General features: G+C 41.6%; 1 protein-coding gene across 8 annotated transcripts in view; it reads right to left on the bottom strand.

The window, feature by feature from the left end:
- The window catches only part of Ask1 (apoptotic signal-regulating kinase 1), a 196,408-nt gene that overhangs the window by 165,062 nt on the left and 11,517 nt on the right, over window positions 1-19,829 (bottom strand). For all 8 annotated transcript variants that reach the window (XM_068366648.1, XM_068366646.1, XM_068366641.1 and 5 more), the window contains exons 4-6: window positions 18,021-18,193; window positions 8,286-8,454; window positions 7,891-8,000 (exon numbers count right to left, since the gene is read on the bottom strand). In XM_068366648.1, coding sequence (XP_068222749.1) covers window positions 7,891-8,000; window positions 8,286-8,454; window positions 18,021-18,193 — 452 coding nt within the window. The remainder of the gene's footprint in view (window positions 1-7,890; window positions 8,001-8,285; window positions 8,455-18,020; window positions 18,194-19,829) is intronic.

Raw genomic sequence — 19,829 nt, 5'->3', positions numbered from 1 at the left:
CACAAGACACATGACGTAAACTCTACAAAGAATGACTTGCAAAATATGTAAGTTCATTTTCTTTTTTCTTGCAAGAAATGAAAGAAAATATTAACTTACCAAACAAAAGTATTTCATTTTTATAATGTAAAAGAATATATATTATTTTCAAGAAAATATTTATTCTATTAGTGTACTTTTTTTAGATAAATATCGATCTATCATCAGATTAAATAAAACTAGCGTACTGTTAAATTTACGCTATGTGGTACTCATGACAACCGATACATACCCACAAAATACTTTATATCGTTACTTAATATTTGGATAATAGGAATACTAATACTAGTCGTTAGCCTATTGGAAGGAAATCGCTGTATTGCCCAGTCGCTTCCTCCAGTGATATGACATCACCAGACATATAATATGAATTCGACAGATATTAAAACTTGTTTCAATGTACAGTACTTTTTACTGAAAAGAGATACTGCATATCAACAATAAAGAAAAATGTTATTTTCATTAGTAAAATAAATTTTTGAATATACTTACCCGATGATCATGTAGCTGTCAACTCCGTTGCCCGACAGAAATCTACGGTCGGGATACGCCAGCGATCGCTATCCAGGTGGGGGTGTACACAACAGCGCCATCTGTGAGTAGGTACTCAAGTACTTCTTGTCAACAAGAACTCAATTTTCTCCTCGGTCCACTGGTTCTCTATGGGGAGGAAGGGCGGGTTCTTTAATTCATGATCATCGGGTAAGTATATTCAAAAATTTATTTTACTAATGAAAATAACATTTTTCAATATTAATCTTACCCGATGATCATGTAGCTGATTCACACCCAGGGTGGTGGGTGGAGACCAGCATACATGTTAACAAAGAAGCTAAGTATCCCGTATTTCATTTTATCAGTTATTCAAAATAACAAACATAAAATAAATAAGTACCTGGTAAGGAAGTCGACTTGAACTATTACTCTGCCTTTTTTAAGTACGTCTTCCTTACTGAGCCTAGCGGTCCTCTTAGGATGCTGAACGACTCCTAGGTGCTGAAGTATAAAGGGCTGCAACCCATACTAAAGGACCTCATCACAACCTCTAACCTAGGCGCTTCTCAAGAAAGAATTTGACCACCCGCCAAATCAACCAGGATGCGGAAGGCTTCTTAGCCGACCGTACAACCAAAAGAACAACAATAAAAAGTATTCAAGAGAAAGGTTAAAAAGGTTATGGGATTATGGGAATGTAGTGGCTGAGCCCTCACCTACTACTGCACTCGCTGCTACGAATGGTCCCAGGGTGTAGCAGTTCTCGTAAAGAGACTGGACATCTTTGAGATAGAATGATGCGAACACTGACTTGCTTCTCCAATAGGTTGCATCCATAACACTCTGCAGAGAACGGTTCTGTTTGAAGGCCACTGAAGTAGCAACAGCTCTCACTTCATGTGTCCTTACCTTCAGCAAAGCAAGGTCTTCTTCCTTCAGATGAGAATGTGCTTCTCTAATCAGAAGCCTGATGTAGTAAGAAACTGCGTTCTTAGACATCGGTAGAGAAGGCTTCTTGATAGCACACCATAAAGCTTCTGATTGTCCTCGTAATGGCTTTGACCTTCTTAAATAGTACCTAAGAGCTCTAACTGGGCAAAGTACTCTCTCTAGTTCGTTCCCCACCAAGTTGGACAGGCTTGGGATCTCGAACGACTTAGGCCAAGGACGGGAAGGAAGCTCGTTTTTAGCCAAAAAACCGAGCTGCAAGGAACATGTAGCCGTTTCAGATGTGAAACCTATGTTCCTGCTGAAGGCGTGGATCTCACTTACTCTTTTAGCTGTTGCTAAGCACACGAGGAAAAGAGTTTTTAATGTGAGGTCCTTAAAAGAGGCTGATTGGAGCGGTTCAAATCTTGTTGACATTAGGAACCTTAAAACCACGTTTAGATTCCAGCCTGGAGTGGACAACCGACGTTCCTTTGAGGTCTCAAAAGACCTAAGGAGGTCCTGTAGATCTTTGTTGGTGGAAAGATCCAAGCCTCTGTGGCGGAATACCGCTGCCAACATACTTCTGTAACCCTTGATCGTAGGAGCTGATAGGGATCTTACGTTCCTTAGATGTAACAGGAAGTCAGCAATCTGGGTTACAGTGGTACTGGTTGAGGAAACTGCATTGGCCTTGCACCAGCTTCGGAAGACTTCCCATTTAGACTGATAGACTCTGAGAGTGGATGTCCTCCTTGCTCTGGCAATCGCTCTGGCTGCCTCCTTCGAAAAGCCTCTAGCTCTTGAGAGTCTTTCGATAGTCTGAAGGCAGTCAGACGAAGAGCGTGGAGGTTTGGGTGTACCTTCTTTACGTGAGGTTGACGCAGAAGGTCCACTCTTAGAGGAAGAGTCCTGGGAACGTCGACTAGCCATTGCAGTACCTCGGTGAACCATTCTCTCGCGGGCCAGAGGGGAGCAACCAACGTCAGCCGTGTCCCTTTGTGAGAGGCGAACTTCTGAAGTACCCTGTTGACAATCTTGAACGGCGGGAACGCATACAGGTCGAGATGGGACCAATCCAGCAGAAAGGCATCCACGTGAACTGCTGCTGGGTCTGGAATCGGAGAACAATACATCGGGAGCCTCTTGGTCATCGAGGTAGCGAACAGATCTATGGTTGGCTGACCCCACAGGGCCCATAGTCTGCTGCAAACATTCTTGTGAAGGGTCCACTCTGTGGGGATGACCTGACCCTTCCGGCTGAGGCGATCTGCCATGACATTCATATCGCCCTGAATGAACCTCGTTACCAGCGAAAGCTTTCGATCTTTTGACCAAATGAGGAGGTCCCTTGCGATCTCGAACAACTTCCTCGAATGAGTCCCTCCCTGCTTGGAGATGTAAGCCAAGGCTGTGGTGTTGTCGGAGTTCACCTCCACCACCTTGTTTAGCTGGAGGGACTTGAAGTTTATCAAGGCCAGATGAACCGCCAACAACTCCTTGCAATTGATGTGAAGTGTCCTTTGCTCCTGATTCCATGTGCCCGAGCATTCCTGTCCGTCCAGTGTCGCACCCCAGCCCGTGTCCGATGCGTCCGAGAAGAGACGGTGGTCGGGGGTCTGAACAGCCAATGGTAGACCTTCCTTGAGAAGAATGCTGTTCTTCCACCACGTTAGAGTAGACCTCATCTCTTCGGAAACAGGAACTGAGACCGTCTCTAGCGTCATGTCCTTTATCCAGTGAGCAGCTAGATGATACTGAAGGGGGCGGAGGTGGAGTCTCCCTAACTCGATGAACAGGGCCAGCGATGAAAGTGTCCCTGTTAGACTCATCCACTCCCTGACTGAACATCGGTTCCTTCTCAGCATGCTCTGGATGCATTCTAGGGCTTGATTGATCCTTAGGGCCGACGGAAAAGCCCGAAAAGCTCGACTCTGAATCTCCATACCCAGATAGACAATGGTCTGGGATGGGACGAGCTGGGACTTCTCTATATTGACCAGGAGGCCCAGTTCCTTGGTCAGATCCATAGTCCATCTGAGATTCTCCAGACAGCGACGACTTGTTGGAGCTCTTAAAAGCCAGTCGTCTAAATAGAGGGAGGCTCTGATGTCTGCCAAGTGAAGGAATTTCGCAATATTCCTCATCAGTCTGGTAAACACAAGAGGTGCCGTGCTTAGGCCAAAGCACAGGGCTTGGAACTGGTACACAACCTTTCCAAAGACGAACCTTAGGAAAGGTTAGGAGTCTGGATGGATGGGGACGTGAAAGTACGCGTCTTTCAGGTCTAACGAGACCATCCAGTCCTCCTGCCTGACCGCTGCTAGGACCGACTTCGTCGTCTCCATCGTGAACGTCTGCTTGGTGACAAAAGCATTGAGAGCACTGACGTCCAGCACCGGTCTCCAACCTCCTGTCTTCTTGGCTACCAGGAAGAGACGGTTGTAAAAGCCCGGGGATTGATGATCCCGGACTATGACCACCGCTTCCTTTTGTAGCAAGAGCGACACCTCTTGTTGCAACGCTAGCCTCTTGTCCTTCTCCTTGTAGTTGGGAGAAAGGTTGATGGGAGACGTAGCTAGAGGGGGACTGCGGCAGAACGGAATTCTGTATCCCTCCCTTAGCCACTTCACAGACTGAGCGTCTGCACCTCTGCTCTCCCAAGCTTGCCAGAAGGTCTTGAGTCTGGCTCCTACTGCTGTCTGGAGAGGAAGGCAGTCAGAACTTGCCTTTTGCGGACTTGGAACCCTTCTTGGACTTGCCACGGTGACTGTCTGCACGGGTACCTCCTCTGCTGGAGGCTCTGCCACGAAAGGGCGGGATGAACCTAGATGCAGGTGTGTCAACTGCTGCAGGGCGGAAGGGTCTAGGCACGGAAGGTAAGGTTTTAGCCTTACAGTGAACCCTCGCTACTTCGCGGTTCGACCATCGCGGATTCACCACTTCGCGGATTTTTTCCATAACCCATATATATACAGTAATATATATATATGTATATATATATATATATATATATATATATATATATATATATATATATATATATATATATATATATATATATATATATATATATATATATATATATATATATATATATATGTATGCATGTATTTATGTATATATGTAGGTATGTATATGTGTATACATATAAATATATATATATATATATATACACACACACACACACACACATATATATATATATATATATATATATATATATCTAAAGTAGGAAGATGTGATGTAGTTCTAAGGGAAAAGTATGGGAAATATGTCTGGGTAATAAGCAAAGCTCTACCTCCAGTTTGTTTCTTCATTATGATCAGAGATAAATGTAAAGAAAACATTGGTTGCCATTTTTTATCGTGCTTTTTAGCATGTTTAGGAAATGCATGATATAAAATCACCTTTAATATTTGTGCCTTAGTTTAGGGTACTGTAGTACATGCATTAAGTGTTCTGTACATTAAAGGGTAGTTTGTTAACAGTACTACGTACAAGGGAAGGTTTTAAAAGTCTGAATATACATGTTGAATAAATAGGTAAATATGGTGTCACTACTTCGCGGATTTTCACCTATCGCGGCCGCGACTGGAACCTATCTACCGCGATAAACGAGGGTTCACTGTACGTGCAGAAGATGCCATAAGATCATGAGTATCCTTCTGGATAAGCGAGGCAGCCATCCCCTTAATCAGCTCCTCCGGAAACAGACACTTGGAGAGAGGAGCAAACAGCAACTCTGACTTCTGGCAAGGAGTGATACCAGCCGATAAGAAGGAGCAAAGATGTTCTCTCTTCTTAAGGACTCCTGACACATACGAAGCCGCAAGTTCACCAGACCCATCCCGAATTGCTTTGTCCATGCTAGACATGATCAGCATGGCCGAGTCCTTATCTGAAGGGGAAGTCTTCCTGCTTAAGGCTCCCAAACACCAATCGAGGAAGTTGAATATCTCGAAGGCACGAAAGACTCCCTTCAACAGATGATCCAAATCAGAAAAGGACCAGCAGATCTTCGAACGTCTCATAGCCAACCTGCGGGGAGAGTCAACCAGACTTGAGAAGTCGCCCTGGGCAGAGGCAGGAACTCCCAAGCCGGGTTCCTCTCCCGTGGCATACCAGACGCTCGACTTAGAAGCAAGCTTGGTAGGCGGAAAGACGAAAGAAGTCTTTCCCAGTTGCTTCTTGGAATGCAACCACTCTCCCATAACCCTCAAAGCTCTCTTAGATGATCTGGCGAGAACAAGCTTGGTGAAGGCAGGCGCAGCAGACTGCATGCCCAGAGCAAACTCGGAGGGAGGAGAACGAGGGGTTGCAGACACAAACTGCTCAAGATACAAGTCCCTGAACAAGGCAAGGACTTTACGAAAGTCTAAGGAGGGAGGCGTAGACTTGGGCCCTTCAAAATCAGAGTGAGGTTCATCCAGATGTGCAGCTTCGTCATCCGATACACCATCATCCGAAAGCTGAGTTGTAAGTGGCAAAGGTAGAGCAGAAAGCTGAACAGCTGAATCCGGCAGTACGGGTGCATGCGTACCTGCGGATCCAACATCATGCCGCTGCTGGTCGGTCTGCGAGCTGGCAACAACAAAAGCAGAGGGCTGGTGTGTGGGAGGGGCTGCGGTGGGTTGAGGAGCATGCGGTATGGTATGCGGAGCATGCTGTAAGGAATGCGGCTCATGCTGCATGGTATGCGGAGCATGCTGTAAGGTATGCAGAGCATGCTGCATGGGCTGCGGAGAATGCCGCATAGTGCTGGAACCCGGCAGCTCTACAGAACCTTCCCACTGCTGATGCGGTAGCTCACGCATGTTAGCAGATGGTGCAGCAAGAACATGCGTCTGGCAGGGTGGACTGCGCATCGGTGGTGGAGCTCTCACAGGTGGAGTGTGGGAGCAGGCAGCCGCAGTATCTGCTGAGCGCACAACCTCGGCGGGTTGTAGGTTAACGGGAGCAGTGTTAACCTTCTCAGCATGATACTCCTGCATGAATGCCGCAAGCTGAGACTGCATAGTCTGCAGCATGGACCACTTAGGGTCTACTGTGGTTGGAGCAACAACAGACGGAGCAGTAGCCTGTTGAGGGACCACTCTACCTCTCTTGGGAGGTGTGCAGTCATCAGATGACTGCGGCGAGTCCGAACTGACCCAGTGGCTACACCTGGGCCGTTGGACTCGCTCGGAAGGGACCTTACGTTTGAGCGGTCGTGAGACCTTGGTCCACCGTTTCCTCCTGGAAACTTCTTCCACAGACGAGGAATGTAAGGGCTCATTCGTCTGTATGTGGATGGGACGATCCTTAACAGATACGTCCGCAACCACTGAGGATACATCCGTGCGCCGATCAAGGCCTGCCGAACCCTTTGGTCCTTCGACATTGCTTCTCCCCTGGGCTTGGGAGCTTGCAAGAGGTCCCGGACTGGGAGGACGACTGGCACGCACAGATGTACCCTCATGCGCAACACTGACACTGACACTTTGCACATCACTAGCACTAACACTTCCCACTGCACTCTTCGCTTTCAGCTCTCTGACATCTGCCAAGAGCTGATTACGGTCAGACATCTTGAATTTAGAAGTAATCAAGGGGGGATTCCAAAATCTAGCAAAGTTCGTTACAATTAATCCAAATTAATTCCAAAAGCTTGCTAAGCTAATGATAAAGCTTCCTGAATAGCGAAGGCTAAACTCTAGAGCAAATACATCACCAAATCGTGAACAATAACTCCAGAATCAACAGCGTATCCAAGTAGGTCTTGCCGGCGGCACGACAGAGGAAAAATTGAGTTCTTGTTGACAAGAAGTACTTGAGTACCTACTCACAGATGGCGCTGTTGTGTACACCCCCACCTGGATAGCGATCGCTGGCGTATCCCGACCGTAGATTTCTGTCGGGCAACGGAGTTGACAGCTACCTGATCATCGGGTAAGATTAATATTGAAAATAATCATTTACCAAGATAAATCAGTTAATTTTTATACAAGAAAATAGATTATTTCCAAGGAAATATTCGTCGTATTAGCATACTATTTCAGATAGACTTGTGACATCACCACACTGAAAAAATCGTCGTAAAGTCGAATCGTCAGAAGTCGCATAGGTCGTAAGTCAAGGACTACCTGTATATGATATCCTATAAACCTAGAAAATGAAATAATGATAAACAGTAAGAGAATATTGATAAAATAGGATCGAGATTATTGCCGAATTAGGACGCATCATCTACGGAATTTTCACTTTGTGAGCTCAACATACGTCAAAATCGACTTACGGTCCCCATCTCTGTCACAAGTCGACAACTATCTGTACAGTATATAAATAACGGAAGGTTTGTTAGTTTGGTAAACAAGTATTCTTATGTTAGCAATGATATATACAATCAGTTCAAAATTAATTCACTAGGGGGGAAAAAACAATTCTTACCTATTCAGTGCAAAGCCATAGAGAAATCTGATTGCAGGGGTACTAGTATATATCTTACGGTTAGGTATTGTTTTAAGGTCATCCACAAGCTGAACCATTGCATCGTAATCCTGAAAAAAAAATGTATAATTTTAATTTCAAGTAATAAAGCCCTGTCTTGAAAAGAAAACCATATACAATATTACTACTTACTGAAAATAGAAATCCACTATATCCTAAAGCCTTTATAAATATAATCATGGTAAATCTCTAAATAAAAGTCATACCAACAAATTTAAAACCATGCATGGTATCAAAAAGGTAAAATTTATTTAGTTCTTGATACTGTACATCATAACAGGTAAGGTATTTTTACAAACATAATAAAATAGAAAAGAATGCCCCCAACAACTTGCCTGAATTTCTCGTAACGAGATGAGCATATTTAGGACTACATCGCCAGATAGTATGTTGGGATCATCGAGTCGTCTCCTGAGATTTTGTAACTGTTTCTTTAATTCGTCACCTGAGTAAACATCCCTTGCCTTTCGTAAATCCGCTAAGAACTTTTCCTTCATGTGCGCTCTGTATGGATATACATTATTGGGTGTGAAACAAAGACCTTCCAATACTAATTTACAATAACATTTAATGATGTGTCCAACAGTATGACTGTTACATTATATAATATTGAATGTTAATAACTTATTCTCTAGGATAATTCAATTTAATTAGCCGTCCTACAAAAACATATACTGAGAAAATTTCCTTGCTCACTTCATTGACTTGTAAGCATTCCTCTTGTAAATTAGAAAACATTCCAATATTCCAGGAAAATAAAAGACTTTTAAAAGTAATTTGTAGTTTTCCTAACTATATAAACCTAAGTCCTTTAATAGGAGTATGATTTCAGCAAATCTGGAAACAGCTGTTAACAATTAGAACGAGGTATCTGTAGCTGTTGGCGGGTTGCATGGAACTGAAGGTCTGTTGAAGTGGGAAATGTAATCTAAAGGCCTCTACTGTGTATAGTTAAGAAAAGTATAAATTATCGATACTTTAAGGTTTGTGATTTGTTTCTACACGGATACAAACTATGGTCCTTCAATAGACTTAACCTTAGGAAGGAGGTAGTTCCTATAACCAAACTAGGTAGTTTAAAATCCCAAGATGTTGAACCAGAAGAGCTGTAAGAGTGTTTGCTCCAATCTGCCTCCTATCAACATGAGAAAATATTCTTAGGAGGTAGATAGGCTAGGTTTCTGTTTTACACAGACATTCACAGATGAACTAATCCTCATAAGACACATTGTATGAAATGAATGGTTAATAAAAGTAATGAGTTTACATTTCTATCCAATCTCCCTCTTGCAAAGAAAATGGTGGGACATACCTCTATCTACACAATGAAATAGTAGCTTACATGCATCAAAAGTATGTTCCAGAGAATAAAGACATGATTGTGGTAGTGTATCTCATGTGGGGTATTATTATTATCATTACTATCCAAGCTACAACCCTAGTTGGAAAAGCAAGATGCTATAAGACCAGGGGCTCCAACAGGGAAAAATAGCCCAATGAGGAAAGGAAATAAATAAATGAAGAGAACAAATTAACAATAAATCATTCTAAAATAAGTAACGTCAAAACAGACATGTCATATATAAACTATTAACAACATCAAAAACAAATATGTCATAAATAAACTATAAAAAAGACTCATGTCCGCCTGGTCAACAAAAAAGCATTTGCTCCAACTTTGAACTTTTGAAGTTCTACTGATTCAACCACCCGATTAGGAAGATCATTCCACAACTTGGTCACAGCTGGAATAAAACTTCTAGAGTACTACGTAGTATTGAGCCTAGTGATGGAGAAGGCCTGGCTATTAGAATTAACTGCCTGCCTAGTATTACGAACAGGATAGAATTGTCCAGGGAGATCTGAATGTAAAGGATGGTCAGAGTTATGAAAAATCTTAAGCAACATGCATAATGAACTAATTGAACGACAGTGCCAGAGATTAATATCTAGATCAGGAATAAGAAATTTAATAGACCGTAAGTTTCTGTCCAACAAATTAAGATGAGAATCAGCAGCTGAACACCAGACAGGAGAACAATACTCAAAACAAGGTAGAATGAAAGAATTAAAACACTTCTTCAGAATAGATTGATCACCGAAAATCTTGAAAGACTTTCTCAATAAGCCTATTTTTTGTGCAATTGAAGAAGACACAGACCTTGTATGTTTCTCAAAAGTAAATTTACTGTCGAGAATCACACCTAAAATTTTGAAAGAGTCATACATATTTAAAGAAACATTATCAATACTGAGATCCGGATGTTGAGGAGCCACCGTCCTTGACCTACTTACAATCATACTTTGAGTTTTGTTAGGATTCAACTTCATACCCCATAATTTGCACCATGCACTAATTCTAGCTAAATCTCTATTAAGGGATTCACCAACCCTAGATCTACATTCAGGGGATGGAATTGATGCAAAGAGAGTAGCATCATCTGCATATGCAACAAGCTTGTTTTCTAGGCCAAACCACATGTCATGTGTAGATAGTATGAAAAGTAATGGGCCAAGAACACTACCCTGTGGAACACCGGATATCACATTTCTATACTGTACTCACTATGGTGCCCATCAACAACAACTCTTTGAGATCTATTACTTAAAAAATCAATAATAATGCTAAGAAACGACCCACCCACTCCCAACTGTTTCAGTTTGAAAACAAGGGCCTCATGATTAACACGGTCAAAGGCAGCACTAAAATCAAGGCCAATCATATGAACTTCCCGACCACAATCAAGGGATTTCTGTACAGCATTGGAAATTGTAAGAAGGGCATCACATGCTCCAAGGCCTTTACGAAAACCAAATTGCAAACTAGGGAGTAGATGATTACCTTCAGCAAACCTATTAAGACGTTTTGCCAGAAGACGTTCAAAAATTTTAGATAATATGGGAGTTATGGAAATTGGGTGGTAATCAGTGGGACTTGAGCTACCACAAACACATTTACATAGAGGAGTAACATTACCAATTCTCCAACTAGTGCTAAAAGCTCCTCTTCTTGCTAACTTGTGCAAAATAACAGATAACTTTGGAGCTAAGAAATCTGCTGTCTTTATAAAAAACAAAGGAAAAATACCATTTGGGTCTACACCTCCATAAGCATCAAGGTCCATCAACATAGCTTTAATCTCACGAGATCGAAAAGCTAAACTAGTTAGTTTAGCCTGAGGAAAACAGGAATGAGGAAGTTCAAGTTTTTCATTACTCTGTTTGCTGTCCAAAACATCAGCCAAAAGGGTTGCCTTTTCCTTTGGACAGTGAGTGACTGAGCCATCTGGTTTAAGTAAAGGAGGAACTGTTGCATCTACACCAAAGAGTGCAGATTTAAGGGTAGACCACCATTTATGTTCCTGAGTTGTACCAGAAAGTGTTTCTTTTATGGTTAAATTGTACTCCTTTTCAGTTGAAGCATAAACTCTCTGAGCAAAAGCTCGAAGCTGAGTATAGTTGTTCCAGGTCAAATCTGATCTGTTACCCTTCCAAAGTTGATAGGCCTCCTGCTTCTCCAAAAAAGCATGTCTACAATCATCATTGAACCACGGTTTGTCCTTCACTCGGTACCTTAGCACACGAGAAGGGATACGCCTATCAATTATGTTGACTAGATTCTCATTCAAAGGGACAACAGGATCTACACTATTATATAATTGTGACCAATTCAAGCACAAAAGATCATGTAAAATCCCATTCCAGTCTGCTTGGGATTTCATATAAATTTTACAAGAATATGATATATCAGGGACAGACTGCTCAGTCTTCACTAATAATGAAGAGATGGTAAGTGCCAGACATTCTCACTCTTACCAAAAGTTGTTGCATCCGCTATCATAGACCAGATTCTTCTTCTCCTGTGAGGGAACTTGGTATGCAACACCATCTATTAAGCCACCATCACAAGTCTTAGGTAGAACATGCCAAAGGATATTCCCTCAGGTAGTGGGCTATGAAGGTTATATGGCATTTCCAGACACCTGCCTTCAACATTTACACTGCTACCAGGCTCTTCCAAATGGCTAGTGTTGCACCAAGCCCCCTAAGTTTGTGTGTGTGTGTACGCCTGTGAAGGCTCCTTGGTATTCCACGGTGACAATTATACACTCTTTGTCATTTCTCGAAACCAAGAAATGGTAATTTTAGAGATTTCCTTCTAGGATGTGGCAGAATTCACAAACAAATTTTGAAGTTGTGGTCTGAATGCTTGGGTTCTCTTCGGGTAGCGTCTTAGTGGCCTCATACAGCAAAGAAGCAAATCCTTTGGATTATGAGTCTGACACCTAAAGGAAGATGTGGAAAAGGTCTCAAACCTTGGATCATTCACAGCAAGATTCTAAATTTTAGCCATAAACTCTATGATGAAAGTGAATGAGACCTTTCTCCACTCCTCAGATTATGACAAATTCGTAGATACTGTAATTCGTATTTGTCCTAACGATACAAACCTTTACCTATTTACTAGGGGTTCTTACTTTTAGCGAAGTTGAAAGGACGAGCCATTAAAATTTTAGCGAGGGTTTACTACCCATTCCGCCAGTTAGTGGGGGTAGGGTGGGTAGCTTGCTACCATTCCAACTCACACACTGGTGATTTAGCTTACTTTGCTAGGAGGTGGGACTTCAAGGGGAATAAGGCTGGCAGATAAGTTTGTATAAATAGCTAAAGATTTGGATCGTTAGGAAAAATACAAATTATCTACGATTTGTCATTTGTTCCATAACTGGAATACAAACCTACGCTATTTATTAGGGGTGACCCACCCATTAGGAGGGTGGATATCCCTGCCAAACTGGATTTTGGCTTTACCCGGAGTTGGACTCCTCATTTTGAATAGGTTTATACCAAAAATAAGGAGTTCCTGCACCTTGCTAAACCTAGCTACGCAAGGTCCGCGGCCTACGCAAGCTGTGTGTTGAGATGTTTAAAAGTGTCTGTCCCCGTAAAAGTTATTCTGAGTCAGTAGGAAAAATTGTTGTAACCAGGACTTTCCCAATACCACTTCACCAGGGTATGGGAACGCAACAATATTAGCATAATACTAGGAACACAAGGAAGCATGCTTTACTTGCAGTGGTTTGAGGTCAGCTTATGCAGAGAACCCAGGATGCTGCTTTCCCCAAGAAAGGAGAGGATGAAGAAAAGAATAAAAGCCAGTTAAACCTTTTCATTCACGCAGACTAAAACCAGGTAATAGTGCCCTCAACCTTCTACAACTTGTACAACAAGGAGTTTGAGGTATTATACCAGCTGTTGTGCAGCCACCACGGGGACGATAGAGAACGTATCAAGCCTTCTGTGGGTCACATCTTGCAGGTAGTGAGTTGTGAACGTATTCTGATGTTTCCACACCCCAGCTTGTAGAACCTGCGTCACAGAGAAGTTTCTCTTGAATGCCAGAGACGTAGCTACGCCCGACATCGTGGGCTCTGGGGCGACGTGAAGGAGGAGGGTTCAGTTTCAGGGCATGGTCTATGACCTTGCAAATCCAGGCAGAGATGGTGTTCTTAGTGACCATTCTCTTGTTCCTTCATGTGCTGCAGAAAGTGCAGCCACACGGGGACCTGCTGTGGTTGTTCTCTTGAGGTACAGCCTAAAACTCCTCACTGGGCAGAGTAAAAGATGATCAGGGTCATCAGTTACAGAGCGGAGACTCGAAATCCGGAAGGAGTCGAATCAGGGATTCAGTACTCCCGGATTCCGAGTCTTAGCTACAAACTCAGGGACAAAGCCGAACGTTACTTCTCCCCATCTCCTTGAATGGGTGATGTCGTATGAGAGACCATGAAGTTCACTAACTCGCTTGGACGAAGCCCAAGCTAGTAGGACCACCATCTTCTGTTGCCTGGCAAAATGTTCATAGGGAGGTCTCTTTAGAGACCTGAGAACTTGAACCACGTTCCATAAGGAGGTCTCATTTCAGACAGAGGAAAATTTGTATCTCCGTATTAGTAAGGAAAGTTCTAGCGATGAGGAAATATCCATTCCCTTGAGTCTAAGGACGAGTCTTAAGGCAGAGCAATAGCCTTTATCAGCCGAGACTGAAAGGCATATTTCCTCACACAAATACACAAGGAACTCCGCTATTACTGGAATAGTGGAATCGAGAGGAGAGATATCCCTTCCACCAGTCCAACCACAGAAGGCTTTCCTATTTGCCTGGTAGACTGCTGCTGATGATTTCCACAGGTATCCAGACATTGTCTAAGCAACTTGTTGCGAAAATCCTCTCTGAGTGAGAAGATGCTGGATAGTCTCCAGGCGTGAAGTCGTAGCGAAGCTACGGCTTTGTGGAAGATATTGGCCGGTGGTTGTTTGAGTAGATCGTGTCGTGGAGGCAGTTCTCTTCGAGACTTCGTCAGGAATTGCCGAAGGTCCAAAAACTATTCCGCATGATGCCATAGCAGAGCTATGAGAGTCACTGAGAGGTTGACCAATGTTCTGGCCTTGTTGAGTACCCTCCTCATCAGACAGCAGGGGAAAGGTGTAAACATCAATGTTGTCCCACCGTTGTTGGAATGCATCTTGCCAGAGAGCCTTGGGGTCTGGGACTGGGGAGCGGAGGGAGAGCTCTGCATTGAAGATGCCCTCTAGTGGCCAGGGTATCAGCAAGCTGACCTTTAGAAGCAGCAGTCCTCAGCAGAGGAGTCTCTATGAATGAACTCCATCGAGAAGGAGAAACATTCGCAGGAGAGACAGAAGAAAGACTAAGTTCCCCCTTCAATGGATAAACAGGAACACGGGGAAACAGAGTCGGCAGCAACGGCTGGAGAATCTCAAGGTGCAAGGGTGTTGGCAGCTGCCACAGAGGATGTCCAAGATACTACAACGTAAATGCACGATAGAGGATCTAACCCCGAATTCGACGAAGGCTGCGCACCAGCACCACGAATGAAGAAGCGCAGCAAAGAGTCCTTGGAGGGCGGACGACCACACCTGTAAAATGTAAGACAGACAAAGCCTCATCCAGAGAGTAGAGGTCGTGCCGCTTCACTAGGGCAAGCAACACCATCTCTCGAGGACCGGGGTTGGCCGTAAATTAAAGGGTCTACGCTACTACTCGACGGTCTTCCGGAAACGACCGAATGAGTAGGCACTTCGGAGAAAGGTTGGGAAGTGGAAAAGGTCTTGGGTTTTTCCTCTTGAAGAAACCTTCGAATGAGAAATATCTCACTTTGACTTCTTCCACCCTCGCCCAAACCTTTCCCACAGGGAGGCAGACTACTCCCGACACTCACTACACTTGTTATTACTATTAAACAGTTGACCTCTGCTGCAGGGAGGACAAAGGGTGTGGCAATCGTTGTGCACGGCTGACGTGAAGGTTCCGCAGGGCCGACGTTCAAGTCCAGGGCAAGTATGCATGGTTGCAGAAGTCAACACACACACACACACACACACTAATCAAAGAGAAAGCACAAACAAAAGCAATTAAAGGCAGTCCAAAAATAGGCTAAGGATGAAGAACGGCAACGACCGTACACCATCTGAGCCAAAAGCACAATGAGCTAAATCACCGGTGTGTGTAATTGGAAGCGGTAGCAAGCTACCACCCCTAACCCCCTCTAATTAGCAGAATTGGTAGTAAACCCTCTATAAAATTCTAATGGCTCGTCCTTTCAGCTTCGCTAGAAGCAATAACCCCTAATAAATAGCATAGGTTTGTATTCCAGTTACAGAACAAAACTAATGTTACAATTCTCTCTCGTTCTTCAGGGTAGTTAGGTTACAGACACAGCTGTGAAAAAGGGATTTTTGCGAATAAATGCTGCACTAGGGTGGGCTAAATCCTAACCTAAAAAGTCACTGCTCCTTGCCAGGAGTGGGTGCCCGACCTGATGACTAACACAGTAAATACTACCTAATATTTTTAATTTGGTTTCTACAATAGTTTATAATCATATGTACAGTACATTTGCACACATGTACACTATGTACTGGACACAGTAAGGTTACAGTACACTATTGTGCTAAAGTAAAGTTACTAAGTCATCATCATACCCCTTACTGTTCTGTATAACAACAGTTGTTCTTATCTAGTAATACTGTAAAATAATCTAAATTTTGGGTGTATTATAACATTCAAAGTATTTTGGCTACTGTGATCAGATCAGCTGATCCACATACAAATCAATAACAAATAGTTCTAGCCACTGCAGCAACACCCATTTATTATACTCCTTACAGGGGAATGACCACTAGCATTCATGCTCCTGTCAAGAAGGACACACGGACTGGGGTCACCATTACTACTTCTCATGAAGGTGCTGCACATTTCAGCCAGCAACTCAATGGCAAGGCAGCATGCCAACAGATTTTTTCATTCTGTAAACAGCAAACACTCTGTAGAGAAAATTGATAAAGATTAATGCAGCCAAACTAGGAACACCAAGTTTATGTCAGTTATACTCGGCGGCTGAAGATAAAGTGGTTTACCGGTGTACCCAATTCCCCATCACCCACCAGTAACCACAATTTTTTAAAACTGAGTTTCCATCTTTGCTAAAACCATACTCTTATCAAAGGACAAGGGTTTGTAGGCATTTAAGAACAAATAGATAAATTATTGCAATGCAATATTTAGTAAAATACTGATATACAAATTAATGTACATTATAGATTTTTCAGTAAAATACTCTCACTTACAAATGAAATTAATGTACATTATAATCTGGGAAATAGAAATACTGTACTACTAACTAACAATTATCATGTTTCATTCTTCATTTCATGAAAAATACAATACAACTACCCATAAATAGTGTTATAGACACATTTACAGTATAACAATTCCATTTAGAGCCTAATTCAAGGTGTGGATCTGTCACATATTATGACGACATGTATTAGTTTGCCTGTTGGTTCTGCAAAGTATTTTTTACCAATTTGACTCTCGTTGCACTTGTTAACCCTTTTACCCACCAAAGGACGTACTGGTACGTTTCACAAAAGCCATCCCTTTACCCCCATGGACGTACCGGTACGTCCTTGCAAAAAAATGCTATAAAAAATTTTTTTTTCATATTTTTGATAATTTTTTGAGAAAATTCAGGCATTTTCCAAGAGAATGAGACCAACCTGACCTCTCTATGACAAAAATTAAAGCTGTTAGAGCAATTTTAAAAAAAATATACTGCAAAATGTGCTGGGAAAACAATAACCCCCTGGGGGTCAAGGGTTGGAAATTTCCAAATAGCCTGGGGGTAAAAGGGTTAACAAAGCGATAACATAGCCGAAAATTTTGACTGCGGCAGTAGGGAGCTCATCAGCAAGCAAAGATGTGCTGATTTGAGGAGTAGTGGGACATTGTAAGGACATGGTCCGGTAGCCCTGTCGTAAACTGGAAGAATCCCCAAGGAAATCTTTGTGATGTTTAATGTTGGGTTGTGTTTATTCTATATTGTACATAGAACATTTGTATGATTATTGATGTTTGTTTATGCGAGTAATTGTTTTGTTTTAGGAGTGGACAGCATTTACCTTAAAACGTCTTAGGTGGTGATCACCTTTTGTTACGTCTGCTTTGTCTCTCCATGGGTTTTCTTTTAGGTAATTATCATAAATTTGTACAAAATCCTATGGAATGTGACTTTAAAGTGTTGTGGTTTTGTGTTGATACTTCAGTTTTGGTGTAATTAGTTTTGTCAGAGTAAGACTTTTTTTTCAGTTTTCTTTTAGGTGTTGACCGTAATCCACGTACTGAATATTTTGCCTTGGTCTAATTAATTACGTTGTACGATGCTGTGTGTTAGTGTACTAATTCCAATCGATTCTTAATTTGCATTTACGTGTTAGTTTGTTATTATTTTTATGATAGGTTTAAGGTTTTTTTGTAATAAATATATTTCTTAAGAAAATAGTTTCCTTTCTACAATATTTACCATTGTCTTGTTTATGAACCTTTTATGAAGGGAACGACCTACTTAACCCTAGTGAATTAAGCCATAACAAGCTTTAACTATACAATTCACATAACAGGATCCTATTACTGAAATTACACAGGCAATCTCATGATAAAATTCAGTCAAATGTATTACATTCATTTTCAATATGATCGGTACACTTACTTGGACTGAATTTCCACATCTTGTAGCTGTCTACGAAGTTTAGCAGAAAGTAGTATTTTTGAGTCGGTTGATGTACTATCTTCAGTCCCAATCCTCATACTGGGTTCAGTCATTACACATTGACCAGAGTCAAGAGTACGGTATGATATAAAGACATAGTTACCACAGGAAAGCTGTAAATAAAACAAACTATTAACACACCTAAAAATCATGAAATTTAACTTCCATCCACACACACAATTTGCAAAGCTGTGAATAAAACAAACTATTAACGCACCTAAAAAACCATAAAATCTAACTTCCATCCACACAAACTACTTCCTTCTACAGTACTTTTTCACTAGTATTTGAAATACATCCTTCACACATAGGGAAAATGTTTTCTTTGTTCTCAAAAGCAAAACATTCTTGTAACAAGTCTCTCCCTTTAAACAAAGATGACCTATGCATGCCCATATGACCCCAAGAAATCTATCAACATTGTGAAAAAACTATCACAAGTTCTATACCATATAATTAACTCTTTGAGCACCAACCCTTGCTAACAAAAAATTGGCACATTATAAAGAGAAAAAACTGATAACAATTGTATGTAGAACACGTCGATTGGCTCCGAAGGAAGTATAAAAATCTGACATAACATACATCTGAGGAGTCCTAAACATCAATTGAACTGTAACTAATAAAAGCTCATCAAAAATCAGAACCCAGGACTTCCTTCCAGCAGAAATATCACAAACTTTTTCAAATAATTTGTATTTTTCCTAACTATACTAACTCGAGTCTTTAAATAGCAGTATGTTTTCAGCATAGCTGGAAAGAGTCTAGTAAAATCTTAACGAGGTAGCAGTAGTTACTGACGGGTGGGGGGAAGCCCAGTCAACCCAACAGGCAACTAAGCACTTCACTTTGACCTTCAGCCTTGGACTGGCAGGGTGGTTGAGATAGGAAGTGTAACTTAGGGGGAGCGTCCTGCATTAATTTTCATGGATATACTTCGGGATATAAAAAAACGGGAATCTATGGCAGTGAACTGCATCGCAACTAAAGAGTCACATGAGAAAGTATCATACTAATTCTGCCATAATTAACAGAGTTATTGCATTTTTTTTTGTTTTGTTTTTGTGCTAGAGGTATATGGCACTACACGGTCATCATAGTAACACGACACCTTGTTCTCGAACTCACGGTAACTTATGATAAGTACGCTGTTCTTATAGAATAGGGAGAAATATCAGACTAGAAATAGTATGTTCGCAGCTCAATGCTTTCTCTCATTGTTGAGCCTTTCGCTCTTGACGTGGTCACTTTTTTCTTGCTATTCATATGGCTAGTGAACTGTAGTGGTATCGTTACCGTATCTAATAAAAAAAAAAAAAAGAATCCTAAGTATAGGGAAAAGATAGCCCTTGTAAGACTGTACTAAGCAACAAAGCGGGAGGTGGCACACCTGATGTGTCCCATGGGACATGTTTGTGGTAATTAAGAGAAAAAGCTATATAGTAAGTTCAGGTATTTTTAAAGTAGTTTAGAGTAGTTTTTAATTATCATTGAGAATGGAAATAGAATTCAATGGAGATATTGTAATATGTTTCTTCGTATTCTTGTTGCAAAACTTTGAGGGCCAATATCTCAGCTTTACAGTTGTCATTCAAAAAACTTTTCTCCATAATTTACAAAGATATTTCAAATCCAAAGATATCGTTGGTTGGAAAAATAAAAACGCAATCATTTAGTAAAAGGAATTTAAATTGTAAGGTTATTTATAATTTTGTATAATTTTAAAATTTAAAAATATATTTACGTAAA

The sequence above is a fragment of the Palaemon carinicauda genome, chromosome 44 (genome assembly GCF_036898095.1).
Source record: "Palaemon carinicauda isolate YSFRI2023 chromosome 44, ASM3689809v2, whole genome shotgun sequence".
NCBI classification, from domain to species: domain Eukaryota; kingdom Metazoa; phylum Arthropoda; class Malacostraca; order Decapoda; family Palaemonidae; genus Palaemon; species Palaemon carinicauda.
The sequence above is the reverse complement of the archived record's forward strand: the minus strand, read 5'-3'. Positions and strand labels throughout refer to the sequence as shown.